At 47.2% G+C, this 19,937-nt stretch overlaps 2 protein-coding genes across 3 annotated transcripts in view; one reads left to right on the top strand and one right to left on the bottom strand.

Moving 5' to 3' along the window:
* Positions 1-5,909, bottom strand: part of F11R (F11 receptor) — a 29,037-nt gene extending 23,128 nt beyond the window's left edge. For both annotated transcript variants that reach the window (XR_014505902.1, XM_083417196.1), the window contains exon 1: positions 5,712-5,909. Coding sequence is in view for 1 of the 2 variants with exons in the window: in XM_083417196.1 (XP_083273322.1) it covers positions 5,712-5,766 (55 nt within the window). In the remaining variant the exon portion in view is untranslated. The remainder of the gene's footprint in view (positions 1-5,711) is intronic.
* A 3,408-nt stretch (positions 5,910-9,317) lies between these two features.
* Positions 9,318-18,747, top strand: LOC310665957 (immunoglobulin superfamily member 11-like). Its single transcript, XM_083416351.1, has 7 exons — positions 9,318-9,454; positions 12,167-12,327; positions 13,396-13,600; positions 15,755-15,910; positions 16,356-16,478; positions 17,351-17,507; positions 18,076-18,747. Exons 1-7 carry the CDS (start codon positions 9,373-9,375, stop codon positions 18,380-18,382), a joined length of 1,191 nt encoding a protein of 396 aa, XP_083272477.1. The 5' UTR covers positions 9,318-9,372; the 3' UTR covers positions 18,383-18,747.
* Positions 18,748-19,937: the final 1,190 nt, after the last annotated feature.

Raw genomic sequence — 19,937 nt, forward strand, 5'->3', positions numbered from 1 at the left:
TTATCGTGGTTGATCGTGGGCAAGTAATGTCCCCGCCTCCTGCGAAGTATTAGGAATGCGGAAGTAATGCTTGCTGTAGTGCTGTGTGCAATAGTGATCGTTGCTGTTTGTGGTATTTTCTCATTCTCCCCCCCTCCCCAGCTCAACAACTCTGGGCAAATCTTCCTTAGAAACACACGCTCCTCCTCCCTCCAATGACAATGGGTAGATCACTGCCAGTTATTTTATACTGGGAGTAGATCACAATCTCTTGGGAGTTGCATGTGCCTGCTGTACTGGATAGGTGGGGTGGGCTTTCTAAGATGATGGTCCAACCCTGGCAAGACCAGCTCAAATATTTGATCAGTGATACAGCCCACAATGAGAGAGAGAGAGAGAGAGAGAGAGAGAGAGAGAGATCCTTCTCTGTGTAAAAAACAACCAAACAACCCTCCCCAGACTCAAGTGGAGCTTGGTAGATAATTAATCCACAGCGTTAAACAGTCCAACCCAGGCTATTTATTTATAATATATCCAACCTCTTGGACCAGCAAGGAAGAAGAGGAGTAAGCCTGAGGAGAGTCACGACCCGGGAAATGCAACTCCTTTATGAGAAAACGCTGCTGTATTTGGGACTTTTTAGTTCGGAGAAAAGGCGAGTTAGAAGTGAAGTTTATAAAATTATCACAGCATTGAGAAATTGAAGGAAAGTGTTTTTCTCTCTGTGAACGTCCAACGAAGCTGAATGTTGGAAGATTCAGGACGGAATAACGTAATTCTATGAAACTCACTTCCACAGGAGGCAGTGATGGCTGCCAACCTGGATTGATCTAGAAAGGATTGCACAAATTCATGGAGAGGAGAGGAAAGGGCTATTCAATGGCTACTAGACACAATGGCCAGGCTCTGCCTCCATGGTTGGAGCCAAGCGATACTTCTGAGTCCCAGTTGCTGGAAACGGCATGACAGGATATTTGCTCTTGTGCTTGGGCCCTGTTTGTGGGACAAACAGGTCCCACTGAGATATCTGGTTGACCACTGTGGCCTCATCCAGCAACCTCTTCTTATATTCTGTTCTAAATGCAACTCCACACTCTGTCCCCAAACATAATCTTGGGCACCAATTCTTCTCCATTCTCCAAGATGCAGAAAACCACTAGATATGGCAGAAATTCAACTATAAGCATAGCAAATGGTGCCCTCCAGATGCTTCATTAGACTACATCACCCACCAAACCCAGCCAGCAACAACTGCATTGGACTACCTCCTAAAGGGAGGGGGAGGCTGATGGGAATTGTAGTCCAAAAGGGCCAAGCTGGCTGGAGGCAGCAGCCCAAAAGATCTGGGGGCACCAGGCTAGTTGCAGGTTGAGCCCCTGTAGTTTTGCATTCATCCTACATAACCCCAGAAAACTGCCGTGCTGCCTGACTAAAGAATGAGTGAGCCATACTGCGGAAACACCTAAAACACAGAAAAAGACTCACTTCCTCTGTAAAGGACAGAAGGAATCTATCCCAACATGAGCCTCTGGAAATAATAGCCTAGTCTCCCAAACAGGTTTTCACTCCTTCTGAAAAATCCTTTGCCCATCACCAGCGGAGAGGGCCACACCTCCAAGGACCGGAAGGGATATTGAGAAGGCAGCAGGAGGAGGAATTGTGACTGAAAAGTGGGGCGGGATGGCCTTTGTGAACTGGCTGACCTCATAGGGTTGCCGTAAGGCTTGCTGAGGTCATGTATACCTAGCCATTTTTACCTACCACAGGTATATTGTGTTTCTCTTTCAATGCATGAATCATCAGACTGCTTTGTTTTATATTTTAACATTCATTGAGGGGGGCTGGACTAGGTGACTCTCAAACTCTACAATTCTGTGATTATTTCCTTGTTTATTTCTATCCCAAAGGAGCTCAAGGTGGTGGCATACACAGCTTTTTTCCTCCTCCCCATTTTACCGTCACAACAACCCTGTGAGGTAGGGTTTGGCTGAGCAGCAGGGAATAGGCCCAAGTCACTCTGTGAGCTTCATGCTTGAGTGGGGATTAGAACCCTGGTCTCCCAGATCCTGGTCCAAACACTAAACACTACACCACACTGGCCCTCGCAGATTAACATTACACCTAATAGGTGCAAAACAAAAGATGCTTCCTTGCCATTGTTTGAGCTTCCTGGAAGTAAGAGGTGCCAAAGCCTGCTCTAGAGTTTGGGGTCAGGCTGTGGGAGGAGGCTGAGAATGGCATCAGGCTCCAGTGACCCATCCCCACTGCCAGGCAGAGTATAGTACCCTGAAGTCTTTAGAAAACTTCCTGTAAAAATAATATGAATTACTTGTTTCTCTCTCTGGAAGGCGCTTTATGAAGGGCTTTCTTTAAGGTCTACTCAGGATCACCAGCAAGCCCAGAATGCAGCTGTTGACACAGACTGGTGGAAAAGACACATTCTGCCAGTCTAAAACAACTCCACTGGCTTCTAGTTCCGGGCAAGTGTTGAAGTTGTTTTCTGGAGTCCTCGCTCCCCATTTTCCTGGCCTTCAAAGCTCAAGAGGTTGGACATCTGAGAACAGACCTTTTCGTTTCTGGCAACCACCCTGTTGATGGAATGATATCCTCCAGCCTGTGGCCTACTCTGGAAGCCAGCAAAAGATTCTTTCAGTTGCCCCATCCTTTGATAGTTTCCCAATACCTTAAACTTTATCACAAGCAACTGATGGTTGCAGAACCATTTTATTGCTGTTATATTTTTACCTTCCCTATGATGCCGCTTGTGTGTTCCTTTTTAATAAAAGGTCATTGTAGGATTTCTGTTTATCTTAAACTACCCCAAAAGTTTTTAACTGATTTCCTGCCTGCAAACCCAGATTGAGGATTACATGTTTATTTTACTTATTTTTATTTCACAGAATTTGTATACTGCCTGATTGTTTTTTTAAAAAAATAAATAAATCCCAAAGCAGGTTACAAAAAGAATCAATCAATAAAACTACTGTATTTGTAAAATCAAATAAAACATTCAAAAGGTTAAAATCAGCAATGAACTAAAAACACATCAGCATTCTATGTATCTGGGCAGGAATGTGTAAACAAAGATGTTTGCAGCAGGCGCAAGAAGGCCCCTGCCTATGTCAATAGGCAGGGAGTTCCAAAGTGTGGATGGTGTTGCAGTAAAAGATCAATTTCTTACAAATGCAGTATTATGTAGCACCTGTAACAGCGCCAGTTCTGCAGACTGTAGGAATTGCATGAACATATATGGGACAAGGCGATCTCACAGCTAAATCAGTCCCAAGCTGTTAAGGACTTTGTCTACCAATAGCAACACCTTGCAACCAGATCCAAAAAGCAGCATTCAAGAAATAATTCTCCATTTCCACATCTCTTCCAAATTTAAGAGAGCCCTCTGCAGTCGCCTTTCCAGCATCTCCCCAACCAGAATATACAGAAACTTTACAAGCACCCCCTTGGTTGCTTCTAAAACTGATCTTTGCTTTTGCTCTCTCTCTTTGGTCAATAACTATGCCACACATACACACACCCGCTGCAAAAGCACTCAGCAGGAGTCTCTGAGCCAACAGATAACAGGCATCAGGTCCTCAGAACAGATCACGCCTTTATTAAAAGCTTTTAAAGCCCAGTGCAAGATGGACCTGTTTGGGTAGCTTGAAATGAACAGATCAGGGCATGGGGCACCCTGCCAGCTCACCGCTCATTAAATCCCGGGGTGTGGTTTAAAAGAACACAGAAACATGATCCTGCCTGCCTTTACACCTCCTCCTGACAATCATTTTGTCAAGAAGGAACAGAGTATAAAATTCAGGGCTGTACATACTAAGCAACAGCCAAGACACACCTGTTGTGTCTGCAATTCCAGCTTGCGAAGGAAATTAGCAATAGACAGCTTGGGAAGAAAACAGTACATTTTGGTGCCAACACCACACACCAGGAGTCCTAGGCCTAAAGAAGTAGGAATAGCAAAGCAATCTATTCCTCCAAACCTCTCCCAAGGCCAAGAATTAAATATATTTGTACACATACCAGCACAGGGAAGAACGAAAGGAACAGCAGGTCTAACTTTCAAACAAGGAAATAAATTCTCTCTTATTGGAAGCACGGCAGGGCAACCACCATTTTAAGGCTTCAGCAACCAAGAGAGAAAAACCGAAACACCTTTGGAAGTTTACAATTGAAGTTCTACGAACTCACATGGCACCACTATCTAAACACGAACTCAGCTCTATGTAAACTATCCATCCATTTATCTGAAGCCAAAAAAGAAATGGGCGATTGTGAGAGTAATTTAGCTGAATTAATATTAAAAAGGTACAGTTTCTATAGACTCAAAAAACAAATAACTTTCAGAACAAAAGATAAAGGACCACAGAAAGGCAGAAATCCAGGAAGATATACAACAAAGAGTCTAGTGCTTTTTTAAAATTTGGCCGTTTTATTACAGTGTAGAGGTTTTTGTGGACTTGGGAGCACTTTATCAGATGCCTAGAGCGTGACCCTCTGCTATTAGGACATAGGTTGAAGGAAAAAAGCAGTCAAAGGTTCACCTTATGTTTACTCAGGATTGCTAATATGATGTTGGGATGATCAGCTACTGCTGCCCTAAAGGGTCCTTCTGCCTGCATTTAAGCGCTCATTGAATTGTCACAAACTGTATTTTTATATTCCACTGCTATTTAAATCCAACATTTATTTTTCTCCTCTTTACATCCGTACATCTGAGGATCACACACCATGCATTGAGGTGAACCGTGGTCCCCAAAAGCTAAGCACCATAATAAAAGGTGTGACTCTTTAAGGTGCCACAAATCTCTTGGGGCAGACCCACATCATCATACATGGTATCCCCCAAACAATTCTGGGATCTGTAGTTTCCATCTCCTGGAACCACAGTCTCCAGCACCCTGAACAAACTGCAGCTCCCAGGATCCTTTGGTTGCACTGCTACAAATGCACACACCTATCCCTCTGGAGAAGATAACGGAAAGAAATGTCACACTGTGTATTTAACAAAACTACACAGGCTTCTTTCCAACCTACAAAAGGGGATTAACACAGATGCTTTAAAAACAATTTCCCTGTCTCTGGCTGAAAACGGAGGTGTGCATACTTTGTTGAGAGAGCATCCCTCCCCCACTCCTGTTTTAACTCTATGGCTCTTACTCCTGAGTAAACAATCAGAGAAGATGGCTGGCTGGTACAACCTGCAATGAACCATGGTGGGGGAAATAAGCACTTCTGGGAAATGTGGGGTGTTGGCTTGAGCCAGAGAGAGCCTGGCAGGAACTCTGCTTGCTTTCCCTTTCCAAGGTCTGCTCGATCTGTTACACAACCCACAGGCAAGGTTTCTTTTGCCAGGGGGAGGAAGGGGAGAGGGAGAATTAATATTTAAGAAATTTCATCCATACAACCAAAGAGGTCACCAGCAGGAAATGGCTAGGAGTGGAGAAGGAGGAAAGTGGTCAGTGTAAGGACTAGACAACTATTTTTTTAAAATAAGGAGTTTTGCCAGTTTCCCGGGTCCGATCTCCGCAGCGTCCCGAGAGCCGCTGCCAGTCAGTGTCGACAATATGGAGCGAAAGGTCTGGCTGCAAGTATAAGGCCGCTTCCTCTGGTCCTGAGCCCCACCTGGGAGGCTGCCCCAAATCTCCTTGCAGCCCCACTCACCTGGGAAGTTCCTTCCAGCCCCCCACTCCCTCCTGCACTCACTTCCTTTGCCTACTCACACAGCCCGGCGCAGAAACAGCCCCACCAAAGCCAGCCCATCGCCGCCACCGCCATTGCCTCCTCCGCCGCGCAACCGACTGAGCAAGGCCTGAGCGCAGCGGCGCCCAGGTGAGCAGGAGCCCCTCTCGGATTGGCTGAGCGGGACGCCCCGCCCCGCCCGCACAGGTGAAGCGCTCCGCAAGGAAAGGCGCGCGGAGGGGGCGTGGAAAAGACTCGCCCCGCCCTCCTGGCCTCCTCCTTGGAGTTTGAAGGAGGGGGAGAGAGACATCCTTTCCACGCCCACCCAGCATCGTCAACTTGGGCTTTCCCGCCCTGCAAGGTAGCAAAGGAAATGCAGGATTCAACCCCCACCAGCTTTGGGGCAGGTCCACACCACGCCTGCAAAGTGCATCCAGCGCGCATTTGGAGCGCATGACTTCCTTCAAGCAATCCTGCGAGCTGTAGTTTGTCCTGGGTGCTGGGAATTGTAGCTTAGCGAAGGGGAAGCTACAGTTCCCAGGATTATTTGGGAAACCTGGGGGGGGGGGATTAGATGTGCAAAGGTGAGACAACTCTTTTTTTGTTTCCTTATTAAGCTGATTTGGAGGAGGGTTTCAAAAATCCAGGTGCCCCAATTCTTCCCCAATCAGGAGCAAAAAATAAATTATGAAAATCTTTTCACCTAGCCGCAGAGTTTAGGATATTGCTCCAAGTGTGCGTGTGCACTCATATTCAAGTACAGTATATTCCAAAAGCTTCCTTTCATAGGTGTAGCCAGGATTTTTTTGGGGGGGGGCAGGACACCCACCTGTCACCATGTCTGGCTCTGTCTAGCAGATTTTGAACGGCGTGTGTCAACAACAATGTAGATTTGTATTTTAATCAGTTTTCACTTTAGTGGTGAATTTAATTTTTCGAAAGTTTGAAATGGTTGTTTTATAGCTGTTTCTACCAATAATGTTTAATGCTTTATTCTTTTTGTAAAGCAGTCTGATGTTTTGTTTGTTACAATCAAGCGGTGCATGTATAAGTTTTATGAAATAAAATGAGTAACCACCAAACCAAAGGGAGGTGTTGTTTTTTTAAATACTGGTCTACAGAAATCCATGATTTATATGCTGACTTTTCTAAAAGGTCTCTTTCCCAAATCTTTGAGATTATAAGTATTTTAGGTTAATAGCAAATTAAGCCAGGAGGAGGACTATTCAGGTTTGGAGCCTCACAGGTGTGGGAATCTTAAACCCTTCACCCCTATTGCTGCCCGACTCTGGATTGGGGGTGAGGTGCCTGCTATTTGCATCAGAAAGACCACTCCAAAGGGACTCAATTCCCCCACCATGGTACTCATGTTTTACTTAAAATCCAATTTGGTGAAGAATTCTTAATTTGCTCTTGGAATCTATCAATCGGGATTTGCTGCCCTCTGGTGGCTACTGTCAGTCACAGGCCACTGTGAAAAATGAAACCGTGGGCCAAATCCGCAGCCCTCGGAGGTGGCGTGCTTTCTTTTCTTTTTTAACATTTGCTTATCGAGGTTTTCAAAGTACTGACAAAATAAAATACTCCAGGGGTGCCTGTGCTCAACAGATCTTGCTTCCCCCTAGGATTTCCAGGGAAGCAGACACAGCTCTGTATCTGCAGCTTCCAGTATCAATCCCCCAAACTCTCACACACAATTCTTCCATACACAACCCCACCTAGGATGATGTGCCATCCTTGTCTCTATGGTAATCCCTTGCACATCTTATATTTGTTGGAAGTCACCTTGAGTGGCCAGCGCAACCCAGTCAGATAATAAAATTGTTGCTGTTAGTATTATTATTATTTTCATACTTAACTGGTCAGCTAAGGCCATTACCTTAACAAAGGGACTGGCTGGGCTGGTTTAGCAGCCTATTCTGCTAGATTCTACTAAGCCCTGAAGATCAGCTAGATTAGAAGAAGCTGGAGACCTCTTGCTTTAAACAAAACAAAGCATAGGAACGTAAGATATGGCCCAATACCAGGTCAGATCACTGGTACATCTAGCCCAATGTTCCCTACACTGACTGGTAGAAGCTTTCAACGGTTTCAGACAGGTATCATCTCCACCTCAAGATGCCAGGGACTGAACATGGGAACTTTTGCATGCAAAACAGATGCTCTATCCCTGAGCAATAGCCCTTTGAGGGGAGCTGGGTTAATCTATGACACCATGCCCACAAATTCTGAGGACTTGTGGGCATGGTGGCCGGGGCTCAGAAAGGCAGGTTTATGCCATGATAAATATGCTTTCAGGTGACACAAAATCTACCCCCCTCCTGTTTTTTGCAGTTGCTGCAGACTAGCACCAACTATCCCTCCAGAACTGTTATCCTTTTCCAGCAGCATGACTGCAGAACCTAATACTCATTCTGCATTTGTAAGAAATTAGGGTTGCCATATTTCAAGAAGTAAAAAGTAGAGACATCACCTTGCCAACAAAGGTCCGTATAGTAAAAGCTATGGTTTTCCCAGTAGTGATGTATGGAAGTGAGAGCTGGACCATAAAGAAGGCTGATCGCCGAAGAATTGACGCTTTTGAATTATGGTGCTGGAGGAGACTCTTGAGAGTCCCATGGACTGCAAGAAGATCAAACGCATCCATTCTTAAGGAAATCAGCCCTGAGTGCTTACTGGAAGGACAGATCGTGAAGCTGAGGCTCCAATACTTTGGCCACCTCATGAGAAGAGAAGATTCACTGGAAAAGACCCTGATGTTGGGAAAGATGGAGGGCACAAGGAGAAGGGGACGACAGAGAACGAGATGGTTAGACAGTGTTCTCGAAGCTACCAACATGAATCTGACCAAACTGCGGGTGGCAGTGGAAGACAGGAGTGCCTGGTGTGCTCTGGTCCATGGGGTCACGAAGAGTCAGACACGACTGAACGACTAAACAACAACAACATTTCAAGAAGTAAAAACCAAGATCCCAAAAATGACCTTTCCCCCCCTGCCTTTGAAATCCTGATAATGTCTGGAAGGAACTGTACATATGCCAGCCCTATAAAAATTCAAGTAAGAAAGTGAATTTTTAGCATGACAGCACTCAAACTTTGGAATCCCCTGTCTGCTGACATCAGAAGAGTGCTGTCAAAATACTTTTTTCGGCCCCCTGATTAAAGCACTTTTGTTAAGGCAAATCTGCCCAGATACATAGACTGTTGACATGCATTTTAACCTGTTTTTAGTTTGCTGCTGGTTTTCATTACTTTTTTGGGGGAATGTTTCACATAGCTGTTTCTACTGATAATTTCGTTTTTTTCTTTCCGCAAACTGTATTAGAGAGCTGTTGGGTTTTTTTATTCAATCAAGTGGTATATAAAGGTTTTGAAATAACTAAATATAATCCTTTGGTCCTTTTTTTTTTTTAAGTATCATGCCAGTGGTATACACCTAACTTAGGAAAAGAGGCCAGTCCTTGCCCCAAGGAGCCTACAGTTTAAATGCCTGTCAGATGCCGTTGGAGGGATAGCCCAGGCAGACTAAGCAGGTTTTGAGTCTCCAGCCAAAGAGGGATGGGCGAATAGAGAAAAGTGGGGGGGGGGGGAGAGAAAAGGGATGAGTTGTGGGGGGGGGGAGGGTGTTTCAAGGGTTTCAGGCTGGCGGAAGGCACCACCAAATGAGCTGCGCTGGTGGACTGAGCTGACCGCTGCAGAGCAATGAGCCCTGGAAAGAAGGGCAGAGGCCGGCCCTGGCCCAGAGCTCTACCTGGCTGGTGGATTCTCCTTGGCTGCATAACAGGTACCAGGCAACAGGGATGGTGCAAAACAAGGGAGGTGTGTTTTTTCTTTCCAGGGGTTCAGGGGGAAGAGAAACAGCCTCACTGGGGGAACAAACCAAACTGGGCAGGCAGACCAAGCTGGGAATATTTTTGAGGTCCTCGTGCCTTGGGTCACATCCAAACCATTTAAAGCACTTTTAACAGGCGCAGAGGGTGCTAAGAACTATAGGTCTGAAAGGTCAGCACCCCCTTAACAAACTCTGGTTCCCAGGAATCTTAGGGGAAAGCCATGACTGCTAATAGCATGTTGTACTATTTTTCCGCTCCGCCCCCCCCCCCAAGTCTGTATTTTAATAGGCTTGGGTTTTTTTTACACTGTTGGAATTATAGTTCCATTACTTTTCAAAGCTTTTATGTTTTTAGCTATGGGTGTTTTATCTGTGTGGGTTCCCCGCCCCCCCCCCCATGAGTTGCCTTGAGTCCTAGAGAAAAGGCAGGGCGTAATCAAATGAATAAATAAATGCATATATGCAATATTGTGGAATAAGAGTGCTTAAAATAAATGGTGTGGTGGGTATCACCTCAGTCTGCCTGTCTACTTGCAGGTTTTACAGTGTTGGGGCTGGGGGCTGGCTTACAGCCAAGGTAGTCTTGATAGCATTTTTTTAAAAATTCAAAGGCTGGCAGATTTGGTTCAGGGCCATGGTACTGAGAAATCTTATGGAAATCTTGCTTCTTCATCCATACCAATTAGCAGCTTGAGAGGGTGGGTACAGTCCCTATTGGGAAAAGAGTAGAACAATAATGGTTTGTTAAAAAGGCCCATCTCTGCCACTGTGGCCCCAATCCAACCCATGCTCCTTATTTTTACCAACAGCATGGTCACGGAGAAACAATTGGTTGTTGTGACTGGTGGGGTTTTTTCCTCACACACACTCAGAATCCATTTGTTGAAAGCTGTGAAGGTGCCACACACAGCTTAGAGCCAGTGTGGTGTAGTGGTTAAGAGCGGTGGACTCGTAATCTGGTGAACTGGGTTCGATTCCCCGCTCCTCCACATGCAGCTGCTGGGTGACCTTGGGCTAGTCACACTTCTCTGAAGTCTCTCAGCCCCACTCACCTGTGTTTGTTGTGAGGGAGGAAGGGAAAGGAGATTGTTAGCCGCTTTGAGACTCCTTAGGGTAGTGATAAAGCGGGATATCAAATCCAAACTCCTCCTCCTCCTCTTCTTCTTCTTTGGGGCCACCACAGAGAAGGCTCTCTCTGCTTGAACCACCCCCACCCCCTGAGCACACAAGGGTGGTAGAACTACCAAGAGGGCCCCCTCTGCTGATTTCAGCACCCAGGAGGGTCTGTGGGGTGAGGGCGATAGGAAGCTGGTCCTGAGGAACTGGTACCAACTGCTATCTTTGCAAACAGGTTGCTCAGAGATGGGGGGGGGGTAAGCGAAGCTGCCTCAGCACCCAAAGGCTCTCACCGCTGTCTCTCAGGCACGTCCCATGACATCACCGGGTCCTTCTCAATTATCACCAATTACCTTGAGAAGATGTCACTGTTCCAGGCAGCTCCAATTAATTATCTAGCCTGAGAATTCAACCCGGGGACAGTTCCCATTCACTGCAATGCCTTCACACTTCGCCTGGGGGAGAGGCAAAAAGAGAGAGGTCCCTTGGGAGTGGGACACACAGGCCCATTGTTCAGGAAAAAGCTACCGCCCCCACCTCCCGTCCAGCCACTCAGTGCTCAGGCCTTTGGAGAAAGGAAGCGAAAAGGTCAGGAACAGAGTCTCCCGTGGCTCATTCCAACCCAGAATCCCCTTGGCACCATCTCTAGAGCGGGTCTTCAAGAGAAAGGAATGAGCTGTATCTGCCCTCTCCCAAAAAAGGCATTCTGTTGCCCCCAAGGAGCCCCCCCTGTCATTTTTTAAAAATCTACTTACATTCCCCCCCCCCCCATTGGCTTCACCTGTGGGTCTTCCACTGTGATGCCATGGTGCCAAAAGTTTGGAGTTTTTTTGTCCCCAGTATGTCCGACAACATCTGGAAGACCAGAGGTGTCCCATTGCTGTCCCTTTATAACATCCAGTTATAGGCCTTGTCCCCAATAAGTCTCTTTTCTTGCAGGAACTAATGACTACTGAACTGAGCCACGAGAAAAAAGGAGGGGGGAAAGGCGGGGGAATGATAATCTTTAAATGTACAAAGTGGTGAAAATCCCAGATCTTTAAACACAACCTTCGCCAGCCAGATGTTCTTCCGATGTTGTTAGAATCAGAATGGCCATTAGCCCTGACCAGCATGCCCCAAACCCAAAGGGCACCAGGTTGGCGAAGGTATAGCTTTAAAAGAGCCTTGCCGAATCGTAAGAACGCAAGATGAAGCTGCTGGATCCAACCAACCGCCCTTCCAGGCCAGCATCCTGTTCTTGCAGTGGGGAACTTTCAAGGAGGACCCAAGCATAGTCTCTCCATCATGGCTAGCAGCTATCAATGTCCTTCTCTGTCAGTTTGTCCCATCCTCTTTTAAAGCCATCCTGTGCCAGGGAGTTCTACAGTTTAACAATGTGCTGTGTGTCCACGAGTTCCAGTGTTAGGAGAGAGGGATAAATGTCAGATCAAGCCTCGTGTAGTCTAGCCTTCTATCCAAGGCATTCAAACAGCCAGCAAGGCCCAGGGGCAGTGGAAAGGTCAATTTCTGAGCATCCCTGACCCTCCTTCTCTCTCTCTCTCTCAGTCTCAGGGGCTGTGAAGGTCTCCGTGGTGGCTGATAGCATCCAGGTTGTACAAGGAGGAAGTGCCCTCTTGCCATGCTCTTTCCGCACCACAGCACCCTTGAACCACCTCAATATCATATGGACCATCATTCCATCTGCGGACCCCAACCGCCCTCAGCAGGTGAGATCAAGCTGTTTTTTGGGGTGGTGTCTTTCACCAACTCACCCCTTTTGGAATTTGCAGTGCTTCTGCCCTGAGTTTTCAGGTGCCTGTGATATCGTTCTAACATACATCTTTGAGGGCAAAGCCTTGAATCTCGCCATGATGGCTCTGAGGCTGATGGTGGCCCTTGGAATATCAGAACTATATTTTTCATCATGCCAAAAGGAGAGGCAGCGTCATCTAGTGGTTAGAGCAGCACGTGCCAAGCTGAAGCTCTCCAGATACTTGGGACCACAAGTTATTCCTAGCCAGTATTTTGCAGTATTTATGCATTCCTCCGAAGTACACACACCACATCTCCAGACAGCAGGATCAGTGTCTCCAAGATTCTCTTCCAGCCTCTGGATTTCTCTCCCTGTTTCTGTCTCAAAACTGCCTCTTCCAACCTGAGACATTCAAATCACTCTCCAGAGAAATTGCCAACCGTTTCCTAACCATTAGGTCCCTTTTGATGAAAGATCTGCCAATTAGCCTTAGTAGGGTTGCCAGACCTGACCTGAAATCTCCAGGTTTGCCTATCCCTCTTCAGGTGGGATGGCTTGAATCTCCAGGTGGGCAACAGTGCCTTAAAAAAAAACTTCTTTAATTATTCAGAAGACTATGCATGCAGCTTGCAAGCTTCAGCTTGGTAGGAGCCAGCTGAAAATTACTGCATGGGCTCTCCAGGGTCTTCCCTCCTTGCCTCTCCCAATTAACCTCCGTCTCCAGGGTTCAGTGATGGGAGGGAGTGCAGAATCACCAGGTGCCACCCTAGGTCTCAGGTTTGGGCCATAAAATCTCAGGGTCTGGGATGCTCCTGACCTGGCTATCCATTGACAAGCAACATCCTGAACAAAAGGTAGTTCAAGTCCTCTAACAGGTGCCCAAGAAAGCCAAGGCCCAGCATAACCAAACAGAGAGTCTAGACTTTCACTCACCTGCCCACCTTGAAACTGCCTCAATGTACTGTCTTCTTAGCTTCACTCTCTTCTCTCGCTCTGAGCATCCTTGGCCCGTCATCTCACTTGACCTTCCTCTGCTCTGCAGGTCCTTGCCTACGAGCAAGGCGAGGTGGTGGAGAGCATCTCCCACTACACAGGCCGGGTGGGCTTTGCTTTCTCGCCCACCAAGAGCGCCACCATCATCCTGAACGACACACGGAGCTCGGACAGTGGCAGGTACCAGTGCAGTGTGATGAACCCGCCAGACGCTGCCACGCCCAACATTGGAGTCATCCAGCTCACTGTGTTTGGTATGGCTCCTCCCACATCCTTACTCTCAGCTCCCTCACAAGCACGAGGCTAGGCTTGTCTCTTTCCATAATAAATAATAATAACAACCACAACCACAACAACAGCAATTGTATTATTTATATCCCACCCATCTGGCTGGGTTTCCACAGCCACTCTGGGCGGCTTACAGCACATAAAAAATGGTAAAACCTCAGACATTAAAAAATTTCCTAATACAGGGCTGCCTTCAGGTGTCTTCTAAAAGTCTGGTAGTTGTTTATTTCCTTATCATCAGATAAGAAGGTGTTCCACAGGGTGGGCACCCTACTGAGAAGGCCCTCTGCCTGGTTCCCTGTAACTTTGCTTCTCGCAGTGAGGGAACCGCCAGAAGGCCCTCAGATCTGGACCTCAGTGTCCAATGATAGAGGTGGAGATTCTCCTTCAGGTATACTGGGCCAAGGCCCTTTAGGGCTTTCAAGGTCAGCACCAACACTTTGAATTGTGCTCGGAAACGTACTGGGAGCCAAACGTCTCAGATGTGGGGAGCAACCGTGCTATGTCGGTTCTGCCATGGATGTCAGTTAATCTAAATCTAATTATTAATTACCTGACCCTCTTCAAGAAAACCTTTTGGTGAAATTTATACCTGGGTAGCTAATCGTGATGCTAGAATACCTCCCTCTAAAAAGAAATGGGATGACGTTATAAATTAACTGGTCCCTGAAGATGCTTGGACCTGGCTGTTTAAGAACGTACCCAAGGGACGAATTCAGTGAAGGCTGGTCCATTAGGGGAACGCACCAACCTTTAGTCCTCCAAACCCACCCGCCCTCTTTCTCACAGCCAGCCCAGCGGGTGCCTCTGGGCATCTGCTTCCTCCTCTGTTGTTTCAGTGTTGCCCTTGTAGATAAAACTCAAATTAGATCACGTTCTTCCCCCAAAGAATCCTGGGAGTATAGTTTGTTAAAGGTGCTAAGAGTTGTTAGGCAACCACAATTCCCCTCCCAGAGCTAGTTCCCCGAGTGGTTTAACAATCAACCCCTCCTCACAGGGAACTCTGGGAACTGTAGCTCCGTGAGGGGAATAGGCATCTGCTCGCAACTGTCAGCACTCTCAACAAACTGTAGCTCCCAAGATTCACTGGGGGAATATATGACTGTTTAAAGTGGTATCACAGTGCTTTAAATGACTGGCATGAATGTGGCCTCAGTTGGCTCCATCTACTGTTGGTCTCCTTGCTTTCTGACCTCGCTCCTACCACCCTGCAGTGCCAATGTGCACCAGGCACCACCGGACTAATATGTGGTCATTTGCAAGACAATATATCTTCATAATATATTTCCGTGGTGTCTCAGCCCTTGCAGATTTCACAAGATCCATCCCAGGCTTCCTCAACCTCAGCCCTCCAGATGTTTTGAGACTATGATTCCCATCATGCCTGACCACTGGTCCTGCTAGCTAGGGGTCATGGGAGTGGTAGGCCAAAAACATCTGGAGGGCCAAGTTTGAGGAAGCCTGATCTATCCCAATGCCAGTAGTAAATGCAATTCTACTCATGCAGATGTTAATTTATACACTTTGGTCTCGTCTTAGCGTTAAGAAGTTTTCTGGAACATAATCTTAGACAAAATTAAAGAAATAACAGGATACCCCAACCAACCAACCAAATTCAAATAAAATTATTATGGGACACCTGAGCTGTAAACCATTAATACCAATTTATTATTTAATTTACTTGCCATTGCTAGAATTTGCACAACTCCTCACTCCCAAATCACAGGCTGATTAAGAAAAATAGGCGGATTCTACAGCGCCTGATCAAGCCAGCATTTTCCTGGAAATTATCAACACAAACAAATCAATTGAAAAATGGTAATGGCTGGTTAAAGTTTAGATAACGAATTTCAAAACAAAAGCAAGCAATATGTGTGCTGTCTGTAATATTACTTTGGGTTTTTATTCTGGTTAGCATATCAAACATTGGGTTTTCATTACCTTTTATTTATTAATTATTTCTAAATACTGCTAGGCCTCTACATCATCTTCATTTGGAACGACTTCATTATTGTCATCTTGAAAATATTTGCGTATCTAAAAAATGAGCAGAAATAACTCAAGAAATGGGGCTTGTGGGTCTGAACTGGACTTCCTCTTCTTCTGTGTCCCTCCCCCAGTGCCTCCCTCTCGTCCCAGGTGCTCCAGCGAGGGCGACGGCGAGGAGGGCGGAAGCCTCCAGTTCTCGTGCACCGTGGATGAAGGGATGCCCACCCCCACATTCACCTGGGAGAAGATCCCACCAGATGCACAACCTCTCATGATGAGCTATGAAGGTAACAAGAAGCCGAGAGAGCTCTCATACACCCCCACCACTGACCATGCCAGCTGGGGGTTGGTGGAAATTGTAATCTATAAAGCATCAGGAGGGCAGCAAGCTAAGGAAGTCTGATTTGGAAGATGAAATATCCTGAATCCAAGGAAGGACGTCTAGGCTACAGATCCTCCCTTGCTCTTAATACATACATACACACAAACTTCCCACTGCCTCATTATTCTGGGAAGAAGAATGCATCTGTTGCCATTTTTAGACATCCATCCATCTCAGCCAAGCTTTGAAGAATTCTCCTAAGGGGGTGCAGTAGTGGGTCAGCCCCTGTTCACATTCATGTAATACAGATGAGGGTCCTATGCTGATTGTGATTGGGGGTTGGGGGGAGGTGTTACTTCCCATTGCTAATTTCCCCTTTCTCCTCCGGCTTCGGCCCTCTCGTTGGGCAGATGGCAAACGTGCCCTCCTGACCTTGCAAAACCTGACGATGCAGGCCTCGGGCCTTTACCGCTGCACAGCCTCCAACATGCTGGGCTCCACCTCCTGCGTCCTGGAGCTGCGTGTTCACGTCAGTGAGTATCGCCAGTGTCTGGAAAGGGCTGGGGTCTAAGTAAGCTGGTGCCCTCAGCTGCAGATCCAGAAGATTCACATGGCATGGCTTCATTGTACCAAGGCGTCCATCTCTGAATGTGCCTAGGCCTTTCCCCCTGATGTACTTGCCTATACAGTGGTACCTCGGGTTACATACGCTTTAGGTTACTGACTCCGCTAACCCAGAAATAGTACCTTGGGTTAAGAACATTGCTTCAAGATGAGAACAGAAATCGTGCTCCAGCGGCGCGGCAGCTAAAGTGGTGCTTCAGGTTAAGAACAGTTTCAGGTTAAGAACGGACCTCCGGAACGAATTAAGTACTTAACCCGAGGTACCACTGTATTAACTATCGTTGGTGTTGTTATTACAATTTATTACCTGCCCTTCAACCCAGGATGGGTGACGACAATTTAAACACAAGTCTTAAAAGCCATTTGGAATAGGTCCTAAAAATATGCATCTCAGGTGTTGGCTCTGCACAGGTAAGTGGAGTTAAGATTGCAGACAGAGCTATGGATCAGGCAGGCTCCCAGTTCAAGCTCTGCTGCCGCTATCCAAAGGCTCCCATCTTTTTCCTGCAGTAAGGTGGCGAAGTTCCATTCTCCCAGAGTTTAGGACCATTCCCCGTTACCTCTTCTGTACAACTGTTAACTCTGTCCTCCTCAATATTTTTAAACCCTAGTAGGCTTGGTTGTTGCTAGGGGGCAAGACAGTGGTCTTCAGCCAGCCTTCCCCAACATGGTGGCCTCCAAATGCTCTTGACTACAATTCCCATCAGCCAGCAGGGATAATGGGACTGGTGGGCGCTGTGAGTGGCCATTCTCTCATCCCGTTTCCTTTGCTGTATTCCAGCCTCACATGGCACCACCTCCCTCGCAGTGGGGATCAGCCTCATGCTCACGATGGGCCTGGTGCTGATGACGCTCTTTGCACTGGTGTTGTGGCTGCACCATCAGAGCGTGGAGAAGCAGAGAGAGCTGGAACAGGACAATGTACGGAAAAAGCACAGGTAAATCGATGCAAGGGCCAATGTGGGCTAGCATGCTTCTTGAACTAGGATCACTGCAGACCTCTGAATTGCAGCCAGGAAATACCTACCATTTGGGGTATTATACACAAGGTGCATTCGTACCATACATTTAGAGCACTACAATACCACTTTAAACCATCAAGGCTCCCCCCCCCTCCCAAAAAATTTCTGGGAGCTAAGCATTGTTAGGAGACTGGCCCCCCCCCCATTCCCCTCACAGAACTGCAATTCTCAGAATTCCCCTCTAGGAATTGCAGCTTTTCAAATCCCCTCCACACCTTTCAAGTGCCTCTCCCCCAGAACTTCAGGCCTGCACCACTCACCTCCAAGCTGATAATCCTCTCCACTCCTTTTGAAGTGCCCCTTCCTGCATCTTACCCTGCTCATCTTCTAAGCGGTCCACTAGGTTCCAAGAACTATGGAACAGACACTGCTCTTGCCATTCTTCAGACCACCTGAATAAAGCTTGTGAAACAGTTTTGGGGGAACCCCCCTAGACTGAGACCTAGTGTTCCAAATGTGGCTAACCTTGGCTGTTGCTCCACAGGACAGACAGCTTCACATTGGGGCGCCTGATAGTTGTCAAGAGTCCTTCTGGAGCCAACCCTGCGGCCAGCCCCATCACCAAGCCCCTCTGGATCTTCACCAGCTCCACTCCCAACACCACCTATGCCCATCGTGAATGGAGGCCCGAGCAGGGGAACCTTAGCCAGGCCGCACTTCCAGGTGGCCCACAACAACCCTGGGGGAGATGGAGAAGCAACAGCCTCTCTGAGGAGCAGGGATCTTCGTCGGGAAGCGAGGAAGGGAAACAGCCAGGTCCTTTCCCAAAACCCAGAGGATTCCTGGTCTAGGAACACCCACAACGGATGACCCTCTGCATGGATAAACTCCACCTGAGCAAGGGGACAGAACTTTAGGGGTGGGGATTGGAAATTGCCCTGGGGAGAGCCCTACCCCAGAAATCTGACAAGTTTGGGGCTATGTGTGGATTCTGTGCTTTAATAGCAATCATCATCCCCCCAGACCTTGCGCTTCGAGTTATTTTGATCATTTGGCTCAGGGAAAGGGCATCAGCTGGGTTGGTGCACCTGCAGAAGCACTTGGTAATGGTTCTCCCATTTTATGCAAGCCAAATTATACTGGGTGAGAATATAATTAGCGTAAGACACAAACACACAAGTACTTTGTATGCTCTGATCTCCAACGATTTGGTGCAAGGGTTAGAGAACGGCTGTGGGGAAGGACACATGCTGAACATGCAGAAGGAACCAGTATCAATGTCTGGCCTCTCCAGCTAGAGCTGGGAAATGTATTTGTTTACTGCATTTTTAGCACACCTTTTTCTAAGGAGCTTAAGCTGGTATACATGGCTCTCCCCCTCTCCACATTTGATCCCCACAAGAACCCTGTGAAGTAGGTTCGGTTAGGCTTAAGGTGGCCCAGAAAGTTTCATAGGCAAGTGGGAATTTGAACCCTGGCCTCCCAAGGTTCTAGGCCAACACTCTAACCACTATACCACACTGGTGTATGGTGTTATAACAACAACAACACTGTTGCAACCACTTTGGGTCAGACCATGACCTAGTAGTGGGTCATACAACCAAGGGTTGTCTAGTCCAACCCCCTGCAATGCAGGAACCGCAGTTAAAGACAGATTGCCATCCAACCACTGTTAAACCTCCAGGGTAAGAGAGTCCACCACCTTTTGAAAGACTCTGTTCCACTGTCAAGCGGCTCTTTTTGTCAGAAAGTTCCTCCTGATATTTACAAGAAGAAGAAGAAGAAGAGTTTGGATTTGATATCCCGCTTTATCACTACCCGAAGGAGTCCTTTCCCTTCCTCCACCACAACAAACACTCTGTGAGGTGAGTGGGGCTGAGAGACTTCAAAGAAGTGTGACTGGCCCAAGGTCACCCAGCAGCTGCATGTGGAGGAGCGGGGAATCGAACCCGGTTCCCCAGATTACGAGACTACCACTCTTAACCACTACACCACACTTTATTGTCATTTGAATCAGTTGGTTTGGGTCCTGTCCTCAGTGGCAGCAGAACACAAACTTCCTCCATATTCCAATTGGTAGCCCTTTGGATGTTTGAAGATGGCTATCACATCACTTCTCGGTCTCATCTTCTGGCAAAACATCCCCAAACTCCCCTGGCAATTCTTAAAAGGCTTTGTTACCTTGATCAGTTTGATCGCCCTCTTCCGCAAATGTGCCGACTTGTCAATATCCTTCTTCAATATCCCAACCCACCAGTTCAAGGCCAGTCCTCTAGGGCAGGAGATCTCTCCAGCTGCTTCACCAGTACTGCCCCATATTTTGGCAGGGCCAAACTCAATGTCCTCTCTACCGCTGCAAGAGGAGACTTGACACTCATCCGCAAGCCAGAACACAGAACAACCCCC

The sequence above is a fragment of the Podarcis tiliguerta genome (assembly GCF_965153285.1).
Source record: "Podarcis tiliguerta genome assembly, chromosome: 16".
NCBI classification, from domain to species: Eukaryota; Metazoa; Chordata; class Lepidosauria; order Squamata; family Lacertidae; genus Podarcis; species Podarcis tiliguerta.

What these genes read in the sequence shown, in the direction of transcription:
- LOC310665957 (XM_083416351.1), top strand. Translation starts at nt 9,373, where the DNA reads ATGAGCCCTGGAAAGAAGGGCAGAGGCCGGCCCTGGCCCAGAGCTCTA. An exon ending in TCTCCTTGGCTGCATAACAG is followed by an intron (nt 9,455 to 12,166) that starts GTACCAGGCAAC and finishes TCTCTCTCTCAG; the next exon opens with TCTCAGGGGCTGTGAAGGTC. An exon ending in AATGTACGGAAAAAGCACAG is followed by an intron (nt 17,508 to 18,075) that starts GTAAATCGATGC and finishes GTTGCTCCACAG; the next exon opens with GACAGACAGCTTCACATTGG.